We start from the raw sequence: 19,371 nt of genomic DNA, 5'->3' as shown, positions 1-19,371 counted from the left end.
GGTCCAGGTCATGATCTCGCCGTTGGTGAGACTGAGCCCCGCGTTGGGCTCTGCACTGACAGCACAGAGCCTGCTTGAGATTCTCTCCCCGTCCCTCTCCCTCTCAGGCCCGGTCTGTCTCTGTCTCTCTCTCTCTCTCTCTCTCTCAACAAAACAAAACAAAACAAAAAAACCACACACACACACAACCCCCCCCCCCCAAAAAGGCATAAATACTTATAAAGAAAATTACCATATGGACAAGGCTGCTTTTTGTGTTCAGGAACAATAGGTTTCTTCCTCAGAAAATTATCGAGGCTTGGGCCGTGTCTGCCAAGGGGGTCGTCTGGAGGCATGAATCTGTCAAGGACAGAATAGAAAAGAAACCTAATTAGAAGGCTGATCATTTAATTCTAAAGACAGAAGGTCGACATTGATTCACTCTAAGGTATTTATAAAATTTTAAGTTTAATTTATCGTCAAATTGGCTAACATACAGTGTATACAGTGTGCTCTTGGTTTTGGGGGTAGACTCCCGTGGTTTGTCATTTACAATCCAATATTTTGATTCCACGTGTATGGGATAAAAAAAATCAGTACACGAAACTTTTTTAATGAAAACAAAATGTGTCAAGCCAAATTTGTATTTGCTGTAATTCAAGTAAGTTTTGAGCCTTGCGTGTCCTCAATCATTCTTTCTTCCTGTCAGTCTTGGGATTTTGTAAGGGCTTCAGAAAACGACACCCTGAAGTTTTAGGAGGGGAAGGTGGGGGGGATGATGGGAAGACGTGATACCCACCACACCCCGGTCCGTGTTCCACGCCCGATGCTGGGCGTACCCCACCTTCCTCTTCTTCCTGATCGTGAGACCTTGAAGTATGAGCTCCATTTTGCAGATTAATACACTTTCCTAAGGAAGTTTTTTGACCTGAGTTCACATGGCACAGTCAGGGTTCCATGTTTAACCCCCCAGTCCATTCTCTTTGCCTCTTAGCGGAGACGGAAAAAATCTCATGGATGCAAGATTTCAGGGCACACACAGCACCACAAAAGGAAGTTACACCTCGAGAGTTGTGCTAATTATGTCACTGAAGTTCAAATGAGCCAAGCAGTTACCCCTAATATGTGAATAATGTCGTATGAACTCTTAAGAGAGTGTCCACGTGGCCGGGTAAGAACACTTAGCGGATAAGTGTTTACTATTAGCCAAACCAATATGGCAAAATTATTAAAAATAGAAGAGGTGCAAAATCCTGTAACCTTAATACAATTATTTTCCCCTTATGTGTTGCATTTTAGTTGTTTCCGTATGCAAACACATCTCACAAACACAAATATAATTTTGTGCTTTGTCTTCTTAACAAATATATTTCCGTTCCTTAAGAGTCTCCGTAATCACAATGGTGAAGGGCTGAAGAATATTCCACGAGATGGAATATTCCAGCGACTGAACTGGTTGCTCTGTTGTACCTTTAGCTGCCTCTGAATTCTTGAGTTTATAAATACAGAAATGAGCATCTCTGGTCTTTTCCCCTCAGTATGTAAATTCCAAGAAATGAGATGGTTGAGTTGAGAGGGTGTACGTATTTTCAAGGCTTCTGCTAACCAAACCGAATTGCCTATCAGTTTCACTACATGTTTAACAGCATAAAGCACGTGCAAAAATATTTTTGTGAATTAAATGGGCAAAAAATATGTTCTTGATAGATTTGGTTTGCATTTTTGATTATCAACAGGTGAACTTTCCCCACATATTTGTAAATATTTCTCAGGAGACCTGCTTTTATGTCATCTGTCCGTTTCTCAACTTACTCGTGCATTTAACAAATGTATTTGAAAAGCATTTAAGCTATCAATGCTTTAAGTAGATTTTGGAAGGCAGTGTTTTGGAGGTCAATATGTTCGAGATCTGCTTTCTCTGAAGATGGACACTGTCCCTGTCAGTGATGACAGACTTGCTCTGTGCGTGTTTTACAGGGCACGACCTGTTGCTCACACACGGCCTCCAGAGGCAGGACTCCGCGGTTTTCCTGACTCCCACTGAGGATTAGAGGGGAAATTGGGGGGGTGGGGGGTGGGGGTGGGGTGCTCCAGGAGCGGCCGCCAGGGTGGTGTGTTTTCAGGGAATTTCAGGGAAGCAGGGTCACCGGTAAGGGAAGGGTCTTGCTTACTTGTCATTGACAAACGAGTACATTAACAACCGCTCATCGATGAACTTCTTCCACTCTGGTTTTTCATTGGCCAGGTCCCTGTAGTTGTCATTGGACACGATGACCCCGTCCGACTCGAAAGCCAGCTTCACGATGAACCTGTCGTCATAGCACACCACTCGCCTCCCCTGCACTCGCCTGGAGGGCGTGAACACCAGGATCTTCTCCTTCTCTAATTTGCGCAGGATTTCTTGATCTGCAGGAACAGTCAGGGTGAGATTTCAGGAATCAGCACGTACCTAACACACAGGGCTATTTTTGTGCAACGTGAGCTTTTAAAATAGGAAATGGGTTTATGTAATCATTAAAAAAACTTTTTAACGTTTATTTTTGAGACCGAGACAGAGTATGAGTGGGGGAGGGACAGAGAGACGGAGACACAGAATCCAAAGCAGGCTCCAGGCTCTGAGCTGTCAGCACAGAGCTCGATGCAGGGCTTGAACCCAAGAATTGTGAGACCATGACCTGAGGTCGGACACTCAGCTGACTGAGCCATCCGGGTGCCCCGTAAGTCGTCACTTAATTAGGATAATCTGCACTGTGTGGACAGAACTTACTTGTATCTCCCTGTATTTGTCCCTCAGGGTTGCAAGGCTTGAAAAGAGCCCAAAAAAGTGAGCTTAGAACGGTTTAAAACTTGGAAAGAATAAAGCTTAATGAGAATGTGCTGGGCTGTCTGCTACTACAGAAGGTTTTGCTGGAGAGCTGGGGCCCCGGGCTGTGGCAGGCACTTGGCTTCTCTCACACTCGCGCTCCCCACTATTCTGACAAAGCAGCTCTGCAACCGAGTCCCCCCCCCCCCCCGGCCTAGCCCTGCCCCCCCACAAGTCTGTTGGTTTGTAGTTTTGTCTTCTAAGCAGTGGGACTAAGTGGGACAGTCTGAGAAGCTTTAGAAGTAGCAGAGGCAGCAAGGGGGAGGGTCTCAGGCAGAAGGCTCACAGAGGAGGCAGGAGTCAGAGCTGTGGTTACAGATGTGGCCACTACATGTCTCGCGTCTTTTCCTGTGAAACGTGTGGCAACAAATGACGACAGCCTGACGGGCTGGACCGAATGAGAAGAGATCAGAAGTGATTCCAGGGGAGGGGTGCTCAGTCAGTTAAGTGACGGACTTCGGCTCAGGTCATGATCTCACGGTTCGTGAGTTTGAGCCCCGTGTCAGGCTCTGAGCTGGAGCCTGCTTCAGATTCTGTGTCTCCCTCTTTCTCTTTCTGCCCCTCCCCAGCTGGCACTGTTTCTCTCTCTCTCCTCTCAAAAATAAACATAAAAAAAAAAAAAGGATTTTAGGGGAGAGCCGCCATAGAAAAAGAACAGGTAGAGGAAAGCTCCCAACCTCTTGTGTTGGAACATTCTTACGGCCCTTTGTAATGGACCCCTGTAGTGGTTTTTTTTTTTTTTAAAAGGTGCCAGAGTTCATATTGTGATTCGTGATAAAGATTCTCCCCCAACCATCCCTTCTTTCTACTTTTGCTCTCACACTTCGTGTCTTCCCACCATTGTTTGTACTGGCACAGAGTCATGAGGTCATGACTTTTTTTTTTTTTTTAAGGCTACTTCTCCATGTTTATTAACTGGAATGGCTAATTAAAAAAAAAAAATCGCTCTCTCCAGCGACTGATCACGGCTGTGCTATGATACCATGCTATGGTATGTGAAGCATCAACCGCCACCAGCATTAAGAAGGACCTCTCTTCGGGAAGCCATCAGTCACTGGAGGAACATGCAAACCAAGTAAGCAAAGGCTGGAATTGCCACAACAGAAGGATGAGCAGGGGACCCGGGAGGAGGGAACACAAGAGCCATTAGGGGTCTGCTGGCTCTGACGCTGGCATACGGATTTCAGTGACGTTCCTGACATGAGATCACCGAGACCAGAACGTTGGTGTAGAAAAGCGGCAGAATAGAAGTGGTGGAAACGGGGGTGTTCTCATCAGCGAATCATGGGTAAATCTCGGGTTCTGGCACTTTCTGGATCCGGCAGTCATATCTTATTGAGCCGGAGAGGCAGTCGGTCGGGTGGGAGAAGTCAGTGAGTCAGTGAGTTGTCATGTGGCAAAGCACTTAGCACAGTGCCTGGCGAGTTCTCAATAAACACCGTTCTTCAACTTAATTTGAGATAAAAATCGCAGAAAACCAATACAAAATCAGAAGCCTGGTCTCAACTATAGGATTTATCCTACTCTAATTATTTGTGCTTCCCTGATACAAGAGACGTGGTGCCTGCCCTCAGAACGTTTATGGCCACGGCCTTCGGCACGGTAGCAGATACTCCGTAAGCGTCTGCAGAATGAAGACATGAGATACTCTAGAGATGCATATTCTGGGGTCCTCCAGGTTCCTGACTGTGTTCATGAATAACCCTGGTACTTGATCTGTGGGAGTGTTTCCTCATACGTGGTATGCCACGAAGCGACTGAAGACACCAGTGTGGTGGCCTAACGGTCATCTTGCTTAATCTGCTTTTTCTGTAATAGCTAATGAGGTAAAAAGAACACTGATTAGGAAAAGAAATCCGACCTTAAATACGGGTTCAGTATGGTTAGTAGGTCTAAGTGGCTCTCAGATTCCTCACACAGTCCCTGATACATAGCTTGGTGCCTGGGAAGTAAGTGTTAACTCGCCGGAAGGCCGGCAGACACACTAGTCTGAATCTTTAGGTGACAACTTGCAAGATTTGTCATGTTTTTAAGACGGTGAAAAAATAACGGACTGTTAACCAGGTATGACCTGGTTACAGGTTTTAGTTAGAACGATGTCCCGGAGGGAGAAAACCCCTAACGACCTTTAAGCGACCCCTGAACAGCACAGGACTTAGGGTCCTTGCTGACCCCAGACGCGGTCGAAAATCCACGTAACCTTGGACTCCCTCAAACATGACTACTGTAGGCCAGTCGACACGTATTTTCTTTGTTGTGTGTATTATACACTGTATTCTTCAATAAGCCACAGTGAAGACGGTCCCGTGAGAATTACACGACCGTATTGTAAAAGGTCGGCTTCGGAGTGGACCGGCGCAGCTCAAACCGTGCTGGTCAAGGGTCCGCCGTAGTTGCGTGCATTTTACAAAGTCAGCCGCAGCCTGAGGTGTTCCGGAGGCTTGGCAGGCTGGCCTCTTCAACCCAGCCACTCTCCCACTCCCTGTGGTCATTTCCCCTTCTTCTTGGGCTCATGTTCCTTTCGTGCTCAAGCTTTCCAGGCATTGACATGTTTCAATAGGTTTTCTTTTTCCGTTTAGCTTTCCCCTGATCACTGAAGTATCACAAGTTCCTTGAGCAAAATGAGGAAAGGTAAAGGGAAATACTAAGAAGTGGGGAGAAACAAAACCTCATGAAGTCATGACGCAGAGTCAATTACCGTGAACACTTCGGCTAGTCGTTTTCTGCGTATCGTGTCCTCTCCATCGGTGATCTACGTACACACATGCATGTGTATACGTGCATATGTACACGCACACAGTAATAAATCCTTTCATGTAAAAGACCACTTCCTCGAATCGTTAGAAGTTCTGCCCAAATACTCGCATACTCTGACTCCCTGAACCGTTCTAACGAAGGTAGGGTTTATTTCTATTTTTTTTCTACTACAAGTAACTTTGTGGTTGTAAATCTTTGCCTGGAACTCTGCTTATCTTCTGTGGACTTATTCCTGGAAGGGGAAATAGTACATCCGAGAGTATTAATATTTTAAGACCAAACTGCTTTTTAGAAAAGTTGTCACAAATTCCATTTCCACAGCAGTGAGGGAACAGCTCCGGTCGGGCACTGAGTCTGACCAGCGTTTCAATCTCTGCCAATTGGCTGGCTGAAAAATAAGAGTCGTTTGAGGTTGCACTTCTTTTTTTTTTTTTTTTTTTAATTTTTTTTTTCAACGTTTATTTATTTTTGGGACAGAGAGAGACAGAACATGAACGGGGGAGGGGCAGAGAGAGAGGGAGACACAGAATCGGAAACAGGCTCCAGGCTCTGAGCCGTCAGCCCAGAGCCTGACGCGGGGCTCGAACCCATGTACCGCGAGATCATGACCTGGCTGAAGTCGGACGCTTAACCGACTGCGCCACCCAGGCGCCCCGAGGTTGCACTTCTTTAATGACGAATGTGGTTGAACTTTTTCCTCTGACGGGGCACTTGAATTCTTTTGTGAGCAGACTGTTCCCACCACATTACCATTTCTGGGAGGGCTCTGCATTGATTTTACCAATGTGTGTGAGCTCTTGATGTGTTAAGGACATAAGTTCTTTATGTGTTGTACTTTTTTTCCCTTAAACATGGTAACTTTTCTTATTTGCCTCAGAAGATTTCCCAAAACACGCAAGTTTAAATTTTAATGCAAGTACGTGTCATTTCCTTCCTAATGTCTTCTAAAAATGTTACATTTAGAAAGGTCTTCCCAGCCACTCGGAGACGATTGTGTTGTGAAAATTCTTCAACTGTGTGGAGTTTACTGTCACATGGGATAAGAGAAGTATCTAAATATGTATATTTTCCCCAAGAGTTATCCAGTGTCTTGGTGCCCCTGGCTGAATTTATGCCACCTTCTTCCCGTGACAGTTTATACACAGCAGGGTCTAATTCCACAGCTCTGGACTCCTCTACATCTTGTCTGTTCTTAGGCTAGCTTAATAATGGTTTCATGATTACAGATAAAATTAGAGTCTTTAATCTTCCCTTCAGGTATGTGGTCTCTCCGTTTGTTTTTGATTTGAAAATGTCGTTTTCTTCACACAGGCTCTTTAGATTTTGTTCATGTTGGAGGTGAAGAGAGGGGCAAGAAGGGTTGTACGTGGACAGAGAATCACTTAACTTGAGCAAAATGTTCAACAGTCATTGACAGTTTTTGCCTGAAACTCACACATTTAAAAATTACAAAACAGTGCGAAATAACAGATACTTGATTGAGATCAAGTCGTTTCCTTCTACTTGACCCCAGAGAGCATACCTCCAGGGTGTTACAGGTCTGTTTTGACCAGGCACTAATTTCATACAGCAGGTGAGAAAACGGAGGTCCAAAGATGTTCATTCAGCATGATGCTCCCGGTCAATGGCTGGTAAGTGTGTGGCAAAGCCAAAATTTTAAAGGTCAAAATTTCCGGGCGCCTGGGTGGCGCAGTCGGTTGAGCGTCCGACTTCGGCCAGGTCATGATCTCGCGGTCCGTGAGTTCGAGCCCCGCGTCGGGCTCTGGGCTGATGGCTCAGAGCCTGGAGCCTGTTTCTGATTCTGTGTCTCCCTCTCTCTCTGCCCCTCCCCGTTCATGCTCTGTCTCTCTCTGTCCCAAAAATAAATAAACGTTGAAAAAAAAAAAAAAGTCAAAATTTCACAAAATTTGAAGTAAAAAGCTTCCAAGTTAAAAACGAAACCCCAAGCCCAGATAACTGGCTATGGAGCAAGGATTGCTGTTTTCTTAACATCATCAGATAGCTTGTAAACTCACCGGCAACTCTGAGGTGTCACCCAAGAGAGAGTGGCCGTCACACGCACTGACTAAACAGAAACAGATGAGGGTCTCAGTGAAACACCTGATAGTGCCCGACACCTGCACAGGTGTGTATGGAAGCTGCAAGCCAACAGCTGACGGGGCTTACCTGTGATAAGAGCATCAGGTCGGGATTGCTCTTTCCTCCAAGCGGGAACAAAAACTGTAATATCTTTGTGGCCTCTTTCCAAAAACCAATCCACTGCCAATTTTATTCCCCGGCAGGAAAAGACTTCTTTGTTTCCATGGCTGAAACATTATTTGAGAACACGTTAAGACACAAAAAAATCTAAAGTTACAACTTCATTCAAATTTGTAAACAGAAATGATCCCCTAATGACAAGAGTAATGCATTTCAAATTTAAGATGGAGTTGTATAGCTCAGAGAAACATTCAGGTAAACTGAAAAGCTGAAAATCTGTGAGAAAGAAATAGGAAAATTGAGATTAATTGGTGGAGAATAAAAAAGTTTTTAAATGTCAGTTGTAAAGGTTAACTAGTCTGAAAGTTACAAGCTCTTTTAAATCAGGACAGGAAAAAGGGAAGACTCCACCACCACAGCAAGAATTTCAGTCAAATGTAAAAAGAAGCCACACAGAATAATATCTATAAACGGAAAATCACGCTTACAATGCTTAATCTCCTACAAGAGACACTTCCCGTGTTCTTCAATGAAAAGACACCTGGTTTCTGTTTAACACTATTGTGCCCGACAAGGCTTAATGATGACAAAAGGGCATTCAAAATTGGATTAAGCAGTCTTAGTGCCTAAAAGAAAATGCTCAAATAAAAGTGCAGTCACTCAATAAATATTTATCTAGCACCAGGCTCTGCCTGTGCATTTTAATCTAATAATTCAAAAATAACATTGATACAGTTTTTAAAACTTTGAATGTAATGATTGTTTTGTTTTTTTGTTTTTTTTTGCAGCTTGAGCTCCATAATGGAGACAAATATTCTTTACTTCTTGGTGCTAAGGAGGGGGTGAATCAAGTCAGGTAAGTAAATGCTCTGTTCATTTTTAGCACAAACTGAACATTAGGTGTATTAATATATTCTCGTAGACTCCTCCGAGGAAGTACTGGAACCATCTATATCATCCTTTTAAGGATAAAACAGAGATAGACCGACCTGCTCTGTAGATACTGAAGGCTGGAGATGCAAACTGCAGTGTTAATACTCCATGTTCCAAAAACCGGGCTGGGGCAAGGTTAGGGGCAGAATCAGAGGCAGTAAAGTTTCAGAGAAAGGGATACAGGAAGGGGGAGCCTGAGGTCCTATTTCCTAGGTAAGAAGGGCTACACGATGGTCCTGCCAATGCCCCAGCAAAGGACAAAGTGATGTTGAGTTTCATAGAAAATACTCAAATCAGTCTTTTGAAAAGCTATAGGAAAGAATGGGATCATCTCTTAAGAGACTATATATACCGTTCCTAAATACAAACACTCGCTAAAAACTGACTGTATTTTTATTTTGTATTAATGCTTTGAAATCTAAGTGTGTTGTACTTTGCTAGTCCCGAATGACACCTGGTTTACTGAAGCTTGTGCATTTTACTGCTTCTGCCTCTACATGAGCACTTGCTCCCTGGTGACTTCACTTGGGAAGGGAAATGGTCACATTTTACTGCGGAAATAGAAGATTCTATCTTCTAATTAAAGAATGTTCACAAAATGTGTGGCAACAGCAAATCATTTACAGTCAAGGAACAGAGATTCTCCAGGTGCTTCAAGGGGTATCAGGCCCCGCAATCCTGATGGTAAAGGTTGTTGTCCTCTCCTTGTCCCACAACCCCCGTTGCCATCCGACCGGCCCAAGGCGGGAGGGGACCACACTGTGAATGGTGCACAAGGACATAAAGAAAGCCTGGTTTCTGAGCAGAAAGACATGCACCTATCTCTCGGACATTGTTATTTCACAAAAAATACTTCCCCCATTTTAAGAAACTGTAGTCAGGTTTTCTGTTATTTGTAGCTAAGGACATCCTTGTCTGCTTTTTTAGTTGTACCATAAACTAAAGAAAACTTGGAAAGCTCTTTCAATGTATAAAAACAGAGGGATAAAAAAGTTATTAAACAATAGTAAAAATGAATTCACAAAAACGAATAGTAAAGACGAATTTAGGATAGGAAGCTATCCTAATTGTGAACTGAGTAATGGAAATGATGAACGGATTACTAGAAGAAAAAACAGTAATTGAACGATGAAGCAGAAAACATTTAGTAAGAATATAGATGACTGGATCCATGACAAGCTTGATCTCATGGACATGCACAAGACCCTGCAGAGAATAAGAGAAAAATCTTTTCAAGACCATGTGGAAGATTTATAAAATTGGCTATGTACTATGCCACCGAACAGATTTCCATAGACAGGGCTGTATCCTACAGACAATATTCTTTTACAACATGTTATTACACTGAAGATACAAGGTTGTAGTTAAAAAATTTGTACTGTTATACAGTAGCAAGCCAATTTAAAGTTTTAATTAACAAAAATCCCATTTGTAAAAGTAACAAAAACTAAAGTCTAAGGAGGAAAAAGAGAGGCAAGAGTTTTTTTTTTTTTAATTTTTTTTTTTCAAAGTTTTTTATTTATTTTTTGGGACAGAGAGAGACAGAGCATGAACGGGGGAGGGGCAGAGAGAGAGGGAGACACAGAATCGGAAACAGGCTCCAGGCTCCGAGCCATCAGCCCAGAGCCCGACGCGGGGCTCGAACTCACGGACCGCAAGATCGTGACCTGGCTGAAGTCGGACGCTTAACCGACTGCGCCACCCAGGCGCCCCGAGGCAAGAGTTTTATAGAGAAAACAAAAAGAGAAAGCCTATAATGAAGGCATAAGACAAGACCTGGGGACGTCTGGGTGGCTCGGTCGGTTAAGTGTCGGACATGGGCTCAGGGGATGATCTCATGGTTCTTGAGTTCAAGCCCCGTGTCGGGCTCTGTGCTGACAGCTAGGAGCCTGCTTCAGATTCTGTGTCTCCCTCTCTCTCTGCCCCTCCCCTGCTCAAGCTCTGTCTCTCTCAAAAATAAATGTTAAAAACAAACAAAGGGAAGACATGAATGAAAGGAACAATATACCATTTTCATGGATGGCAAGACTCACTTTATGTAGACAACAATTCTCAAATGAATCTGCAAGCTCACTGAAATTCCAATAAAAGCCCTCCAAAGGATTTTTAGGGAACTTGAGAAGCTCATCCTAAAATTGCTATGGGAGAAGAAAAAGGCCAAGAATATTAAAGAACAAAACGGGAGGAACTTCCCCACTAACGATCAATATGTAGCATAAAACTAGTGATATCCAATCAAGGTTATATTGATACGGGCAAAGATTAAAAAAACATGTAACAGAAAAGCAAGCTGAAGGTGAGACTTGTGTATAAGTGACATTAGAAATTAATTTGAAGATGGACCATTTAACAAATGGCACTAGAACTGGGAGTTTATATGGAAACCATAAAATTGTATTTTTTAGCTCTTACCATAGACAAAAATAAGCTGTAGATCAAAGATTCAAATATGAAAAATACTATAAAACTTTGAAAGAAATTACAGGATACACTGACATTAGGATGGGGAAATACTTCTTAAAGATGACATACAACTGTGCGTTATCAAGGAAAAGACGGATGAACTTGAGTACATAAGACTTTTTATGTAAAAGCATGAACAAAAATGCATATGCATAAACAGGCCATAGATTAGAACAAGATATGTGCAACATACAGAGCCAAAAAGAAAGCTAGGACTCAGATTATGTAAAGTATTCCTATACGTTGAGAATAACCATTTTTTTAGGGCAAAAGATATGAACAGTGAATTCACAGAAGAGGAAACCCAAATGACCAACGAACATATGAAAAGATGCTCAATAGTGAAGAAATGCAAATTAAAGCCCAAAATGAGACACCACTTCACACCCATCAGATTGGAAAAAATAAAGTCTGCAAACACCAGATGTTGCCAAGGATGTGTGAAAGTAGGAACTCATACATTACAGGTGGGAGTGTAAATTGGTACAACTATTCAGGAGAACAATTTGGCAATACTTGGTAAAGTTGAAGGCGTGCTTTTCCTAAAACATAGTAGTTCCATCTCCAGGTATAGTAACACCCCACACTAATGTGAAATCATATTTAATGCAATTAGCAATTGGCTCTCATGCTTGACCCAGATCAGAGCTCACGTGGGGGCAGGGAGAGGCAGTCCAAGTGCTGGTGTGAACAGTGGGTCTCCCAGCCTCTGGCCCTTTTCTCAGCCGGTCGTCTCCTGATCGGATCAAAGAAATGAATGCTAACCATGAAATCCCTGGAATGGTGGCTGTTGTCTTGGAAGTGCCTTCCAGCCCCCAAGGCCCAGAATCATCCCCAGAATTATTAAAAGCCCAAGCAGAGAACTACTCAGTGGTTCCCAAGTGCAGACGGGACTTGTACAGACCAGGAGAGCTTCAGGAGACTGAACTTAAGGTAACCTTCCTGAGACATGTTGAAGGATGTGACTAATCACAGGTGCTGGATACAATAGAAAGGGCAACTGTAGGAGGTTCTGATAAGGAATTAGAAAAACAGAGTAAGCCTGACTAAAAAATATATGCAAAACAGGACGTCAGAGCAAGCACAATGTAGCTACTGGGGCAAATGAACTATCTGTTGAATGTTTACCAAAAGAAAGTAGGATGATGTTTAAGAACTGAAGCTTTAATTCCATATAAATAGAGAAGACTCATTACAGTCTGTAGTCATTTATGGGCTATGTCTGCATGCATTTTCTCTGTAATAAAAATAGCTAATTCTATATTTATGAATTGGCATATTCCATTGGGCCTTGATTTTTTTTTTGTTTCAACAATTTGGCAATAAAGACGGTACACCTCAAGTGAGTCTTTGTGATGCTGAATTTGTTGGAACATTTGTGGCCACCTGTGATTACATAAGAGAGCCTGAATGTCTGATAGAATGTGTCCTTTTGACTCAGTTCGACTGGGTTCCCAGGGAGAATTTGAAACTCTTACTGCAAATTCTGAATTACTACTGAGCAAAACCGTGTAATACAGGCTCAGAGTTCACAGGTGATTCACCAACACCCGGGGCCGACCAGCAGGTGTCTTTCTTGAAAGGCTTCTTTTACTCTGTCATGTTTGGAATCAGCATGCTTATAAAAATCCTGCTTTGCAGTGGCCACAGAAAGGCTCAGATGAAGTAGAGAAATTGGTATGTTTATAAGGATTTTTAGAAAAACCTTACTGAAAATAATAAAAGGAGTACTGGTATCTCTGAACATCAGGAAATTAATGAAAAGATGAACTGGGACAGCCAGAAAGAATGAATAAGAAACCCAAGGCTCCTTTCTCCTAGTTCTCAAAGCCTTCTCTGCTGTTCCTCCTTTCCCCCTTTCCACTCTTTGTCTGGAACTGAGAAGAAGGAGACAACTTTTTGGATGGATACTTCCCAGTGGCTTCAGGGTCTGAGGATAACTTCCCTCTGGAAGAAGGAAAATTGCTGGCCTTACCCAAATGTTCTGATGTGAACTCTATCTCCAAGATCCCCTACATTCATCATGCAAAACACAGGGCAGCAGAAATGATGAAGAGGAAGGAACAAGGAGTCTTGCGAACTGGGGTAAGATAAAGTATCCGGCTGGCAAACGGTTGCCCTGATAACTAGAAAGAAAGGGGAGATAGGAGTCAGGCTACGAAACAGTAAGATGAAACTGGCCGGAGAGCCATACAAAGCAACTTTTCATCTCAACATGGGGAAGATCAGCCTTCTCCCTTCGGAGCTGCAAGGACTCAAGGGCGTTGAGAAGTTACCCAGCACTGCTGGGTGGATCAGACAGGGAAAGAGCCCAGGTGCCCTTTTCATGGCTGACATTCTCCATCTTCACTTACTTTCCCCTGCTCTGCAGATACGTGCAGACATGTACCAAAGTCCTCTACAGCAGGTCTTCAGTCCTACAGCCCTCCGCGGGAAGATGGATACTGGCTGCCTGCCTGGGGAGGTGACCCTGCACGGCTCTGCTTGATGCACGGAACAGGAATGACGGGGGCTAAACATGAGCCCCCCCCTCCCCCCCACAACCGAATGTCTTGGCCTCGGGCATCTCCGACAATGCAGGCTGTTCCTGAAGCCTCACGTGCCTGCTGGGAGGCACTGCTGGTGGCAGTCTTTGAAATCTTTCTGAAAAGGTGACCTGGGAGAAGCCATGGGGCTGCGGCTGGATGAGTCTTCCACCCGTTTTCATCTGTGATTCACAGATGCATTTTCCAGACCCATGGGCATGGATTCAGGAGCAGATCAGAAGAGACCCTTAACCCTCTTCGCTTTTTTGGTTACCTTGTTACTGAAATGCAGGCACAGGTAAGAGACAAAGTTCTTGGGTGATAAGGATATATACACTTCCTCACATACTGGCGTTGGGAAATGATGGAGAAAGGTGGAGGCAGAAAATCAGACACATACGTCAATGGAACAGAACAGAGAACCCAGAAACGGACCCACAACTGTATGGCCAACTAATCTTTGACAAAGCAGGAAAGAATATCCAATGGAATAAAGACGGTCTCTTCAGCAAGTGGTGCTGGGAACACTGGACAGCGACATGCAGAAGAATGAGCCTGGACCACCTTCTTACACCATACACAAAAAAACCTCAAAATGGATGAAAGACCTCAATATAAGACAGGAAGCCATCAAGACCCTCGAGGAGAAAGCAGGCAAAAACCTCTTTGATCTTGGCTGCAGCAACTTCTTACTCAGCACGTCTCCAGAGGCAAGGGAAATAAAAGCAAAAATGAACTACTGGGACCTCATCAAAATAAAAAGCTTCTGCACAGCAAAGGAAACAATCAGCCAAACTAAAAGGCAACTGAATGAAATGGGAGAAGGTATTTGCAAATGACATATCAGATAAAGGGTTAGTATCTGAAATCTATAAAGAACTTATCAAACTCAACACCCAGAAAACAAATAATCCAGTGAAGAAATGGGCGAAAGACATGAATACACACTTCTCCAAAGAAGACATCCAGATGGCCAACTGACACATGAAAAAATGCTCCACATCACTCATCATCAGGGTTATACAGATCAAAACCATAATGAAATACCACCTCGCACCTCTCAGAATGGCTAACATTAACTACTCAGGCAACAACAGATATTGGCGAGGATGTGGAGAGAGAGGATCTCTTTTGCACTGCTGGTGGGAATGCAAGCTGGTGCAGCCACTCTGGAAAACAGTATGGAGGTTCCTCAAAAGAAATTGAAAATAGAACTACCCTATGACCCAGCAACTGAACTACTAGGCATTTATCCAAGGGATACAGGTGTGCTGTTTGAAAGGGGCACATGCACCCCAATGTTTATAGCAGCAGTATCAACAACAGCCAAAGTATGGAAAGAGCCCAAATGTTCATCGATGGATGAATGGATAAAGAAGATGTGGTGTATGTGTATGTATATGTATATACACATATACATACCTACATGTATATATACATACATACATACATATACATACACACACAATGGAGTATTACTCAGCAATCAAAAAGAATGAAATCTTGCCATTTCCAACTATGTGGATGGACCCAGGGGGTATTATGCTAAGCCAAATTAGAGAAAGACAAATATCATATGACTTCACGACACAGAACAGGTGAACATAAGGGAAGCAAAAATAATATAAAAACAGGGAGGGGGACAAAGCATAAGAGACAAATATGGAGAACAAACAGAGGGTTACTGGAGCGGGGATGGGCTACATGGGTAAGGGGCATTAAGGAATCTACTCCTGAAATCATTGTTGCACTATAGGCTAACTAATCTGGATGTAAATCACACAAAAAAAAAATTAAAAAAAAATAGAAAAGAAACATGTCTTTATCCAACCTTAACCTTTCCCTGTCCTTGCTCGTGTCTGCAATTTGTATGGACTTTTCCTGTTTCACCCAGGCCCAGAAACACACACGATGGTGGGTATACCTAGACACCTGTCCACTTGCTCTTTCGCCTCTGAGAATCCTGAGCAGCACGTGTCCCTCTGGTGTCCCCCAATGCCATTAATCTGTGGGGAAGAGACCTGCTGTATAGTATTAAGGGCTGCCATGTTCTGTACTACAGGCAGAGTATTTTGGAAGTTGGAAGCCCCCGAGAGACCAGGCACCTGACTTAGTAGATACTTGTGGAGTGTCTGCCAGGCCGTGGGCAGAGTTTGAAGAAGACAGGCTTTGTAACATCAGTGGCAACTATGAAGCCTCAATTTAATAAGCCACAAGCTGCAGATTTCTTAGTCACTGCAACTTCCCCAACAGCTTTGTGTAATTCACTGTAGAGATCACTTTGCAGACCCAACAGCAGAGAAGGATACTAAGTTTGGGCCCAGGTGACGGAGGCCCAGAGACTTCTGTGGAGGGACTCTGACTCACAGACACGAGCAACCCCCTGTGAACTGGACCCTGGAACCCAAGGGGAGCTAAAATAGATGCAGATCATCTTGGCGTATTCTTCCTAAGACTGGCACTGTCCTAACTTTTCACTCGTAAATTCATGGTCTCCATATCTAACAGAACTATCTTTATTCATATGTACCTCTGTAACAAATTTGAAAAGTACACAGTTTGGTCTTCAACAGGACAATTCCATAAACACTCAAAATAACATGACTTGCTATGTAACACCACCACATACGCATCCCAATGGAGAATTAAAGTATACTTCTTGATGTGTCTTTAGATTAGTCACCTCTGATGATTAAAGGGCTATAAAGGCATACTTTGTAACAGAAAAATTCAGGGCACTACGTATTGTAATGTAGTTTGCCACAAAACAAGACTGAGAAGAGGGGGCTAATGGGCCAACCGTTCCATCAGCAATATGCAGGAAATAGAATGTCCTATATTATTTCTCAAGTTAGATATGCACATATCATTAACTGGGTTAACCAGAGGATAGGAAGGGTTACTTTAGAATTCTAACTTCTAGGGGCGTCTGGGTGGCTCAGTCGGTTAAGTGTCTGACTCTTGATTTCAGCTCAGGTCATGATCTCACGGTTTTTGAGTTTTAGCCCTGCATTGGGCTCTGTGCTGACAGTGTGGAGCCTGCTTGAGATTCTCTCTCTCCCTCTCTGCCACTCCCCTGCTCATGCTCTCTCTCAAAATAAACATTAAAAAATAAAAGTTTAGGATTGTAACTTGTCCTCAGTGGTAGACAGGAGGATTAACTGAAAAACAGAGAAATCTAAAAATGGAATGAGGGATCTATTAAAAGGGACTGCTTTTCAATTCTTTTGATGGCACTGAAAGGAAAACAGATGAGTCCCTTTTTCATGATCTTATCTCTTCCACATTGATTCTGCTATAGTGTGAGAGTTTGTTTTGCATTAACATGTTATTTGTGTTGCCTGTAAAGAAGGCTGCAGGGAGGAGGACGAGGAGGATCCTGAGCACGTTCCCCTCCCCGGAGGCACTGACACAACCCCTCCACTTCGTGGAGACCAACACAGCAGGCAGGCATGGGGAAAGACACCCTAGTGTGGCGGCAACCCCCCAGTGGGAGGGGACCGCAGGAGCAGTTATTCCCTGAGGAGGGAGGCGACCAAGGAGGGCATACCTGGCCCTGGGACCCTGCACTGAGAAGTCAGGCCACCAGAACGTCAGGCTTTGAAAACTGGTGGGGCTTCACTCTGGTGGGGCGGGGGGGGGGGGGCACTCGAGGGCTGTAGTAAATCGTGTCTCCTCCCTTAAAATGTCAGCATGCTGTATTTCTTAGCCCAGGACACAGCAGAGAAGCAGCAGGTTGCAAAGTGCCTGGGATACATGCGAAGGGTTACTAATTTGGGAGGTGTACGTAACGGGCAGGGATCTGAAGGTGCTCTGGGCACCGGGCTCCTTGCTCTCCTTCACTCTAGCTGGCCCAGTGCTTGCAGGAACCAAGTCGGACACCGCACCTACCTTGCCAGCCCTACTCTTCCTGCCCAGACATTCCCCTGAGGACTCACCCCACCCAATGGATAGCCCTGGTCAGGACCGGCACCTCTCCATAGCAGTTTTTCCCCCGGGGATGGGGCACTTAGCCCCAGCAACCAGTGTACCTACACTGCAGCCAGACCTCTCAGTCAGAGGCACCAAGGACAAGCCCTACTGATCATGTGCCCACAGCAGTGGCCCTGGTAGTCTTTGCAGACAGCTGGGCTGAAAGGCAGTTCCGTTCACCGTAGCATCCAGAGGAGTTGTGCCCAGCCACAGCAGGAGGGTGCACTGTGCTTCTGGACGCCACAGAACGCCTTGTACACGAGGCCAGGAGATGTAGCTGACCTAATACATAGTAACACACACGGTCAGACAAAGGAGATGGAGGAATGTGATCCAAAAGCAAGAAAAAGACAAACCCCAGGTAAGGAGTTAGACAAAATGGAGATAACCTATCTACCTGATAAAGAGTTCAAAGTAATGGTCCTAAAGACGCTCAATGGATGACAGTCCTAAAAATACATGAACTCAGTGAGAACTTCCACAAAGGGAAAATACAAAAAAAGAACCAGTCAAAGCTGACAAATACATTGGCTTAATGAAAAACATACTAAAGGGAATCAACAGCAGATTAGAGGATGCACAAGAACAGATCGGCAAGCTGGTAGACAAGGCAATGCAAAGCACCCAAGCTGAAGAGTAAAAATTTGAAAAAATGAGAGGTTAAGGAATCTCTGGGACGTCAAGTACGCTAATGTTTGCATTATAGGGGTCCCAGAAGATGAGAAAGGGGTAGAAAATTTACAAGAAAGAAGACGTGAAAACTTCCCTAACCTGGGAAAGGAAACAGACCTCCGGGTTCCAGGAAGCATAAAGAGCCCTAAACAAGATGAACCCAAGGAGATTAGAATTGAAGGAAAAAGAGTTTCCCTGCACTAAGAAAAGTTAGAGGAGTGCATCACCACTAAACCAGTCTGAAAAGAAATATTAAAGGGACTCCTTAAGTGAAAAGAAAAGGCCCTAACTAGAAGCAAATTAAGAAAAAACTTCACTGGTAAAAGGAAACTTAATGGTAGCAGATCAATCACTTACAAAGCTAGTACAAAGATTAAACGTAGTAAAATTATACAAAAATTAGACAAGGCACTTGAAGTAAAATAGGACATAAACATAACATGGAGTAAAAATGTAGTGTTTTAGAATGTGTTAGAACTTAAGTGACCATCAGCTTCATATATAGCATCCTAAGTATATACAATCTCATGATAGTCACAAACCAAAAACCTGTAATAAATACACACAAAGAGAAATCCAAGCATAAGGAAACCGAAGCATAAAGAAAATCATCAATCACAAGGAAAGAGCAAGAAAGCAGAGAAGTACTATAAAAACAACCAGAGGTGCACCTGGCTGGCTTAGTTGGTACAGCACGTGACTGCTGAACTCAGCATTGTGAGTTTGAGCCCCATCCTGGGAATAATGATTACTTAAAAATAAAATTTTAAATAATAAAGAGAAAATTAAAAAAAAATACCTGGAGACAAACGAAAATGCAAACACTACAGTTCAAAATCTTTGAGATACAGTAAAAGTAGTTGTTAGAGTCAAGTTTATAGCAATATAGGCCTATCTCAAAAATGAGAAAGGTCTTAAATAAAAAATCTAAACGTATACCTAAAGAAACTAGAACAAACAGGAATACCTGGGTGGCTCAGCTGGTTAAATGTCTGACTTCAGCTCAGG

The 19,371-nt window shown here is 43.6% G+C and overlaps 1 protein-coding gene across 2 annotated transcripts in view; it reads right to left on the bottom strand.

Moving 5' to 3' along the window:
• ZC3H12C (zinc finger CCCH-type containing 12C) overlaps positions 1 to 19,371 on the bottom strand; it is an 83,691-nt gene that overhangs the window by 8,078 nt on the left and 56,242 nt on the right. For both annotated transcript variants that reach the window (XM_043579273.1, XM_043579274.1), the window contains exons 3-5: positions 7,766 to 7,905; positions 2,151 to 2,385; positions 233 to 339 (exon numbers count right to left, since the gene is read on the bottom strand). In XM_043579273.1, coding sequence (XP_043435208.1) covers positions 233 to 339; positions 2,151 to 2,385; positions 7,766 to 7,905 — 482 coding nt within the window. The remainder of the gene's footprint in view (positions 1 to 232; positions 340 to 2,150; positions 2,386 to 7,765; positions 7,906 to 19,371) is intronic.

Source organism: Prionailurus bengalensis, chromosome D1 (assembly GCF_016509475.1).
Source record: "Prionailurus bengalensis isolate Pbe53 chromosome D1, Fcat_Pben_1.1_paternal_pri, whole genome shotgun sequence".
Classification (NCBI taxonomy): domain Eukaryota; kingdom Metazoa; phylum Chordata; class Mammalia; order Carnivora; family Felidae; genus Prionailurus; species Prionailurus bengalensis.
Note: the sequence above shows the minus strand (reverse complement) of the source record. Positions and strands in the feature narration are given on the sequence as shown.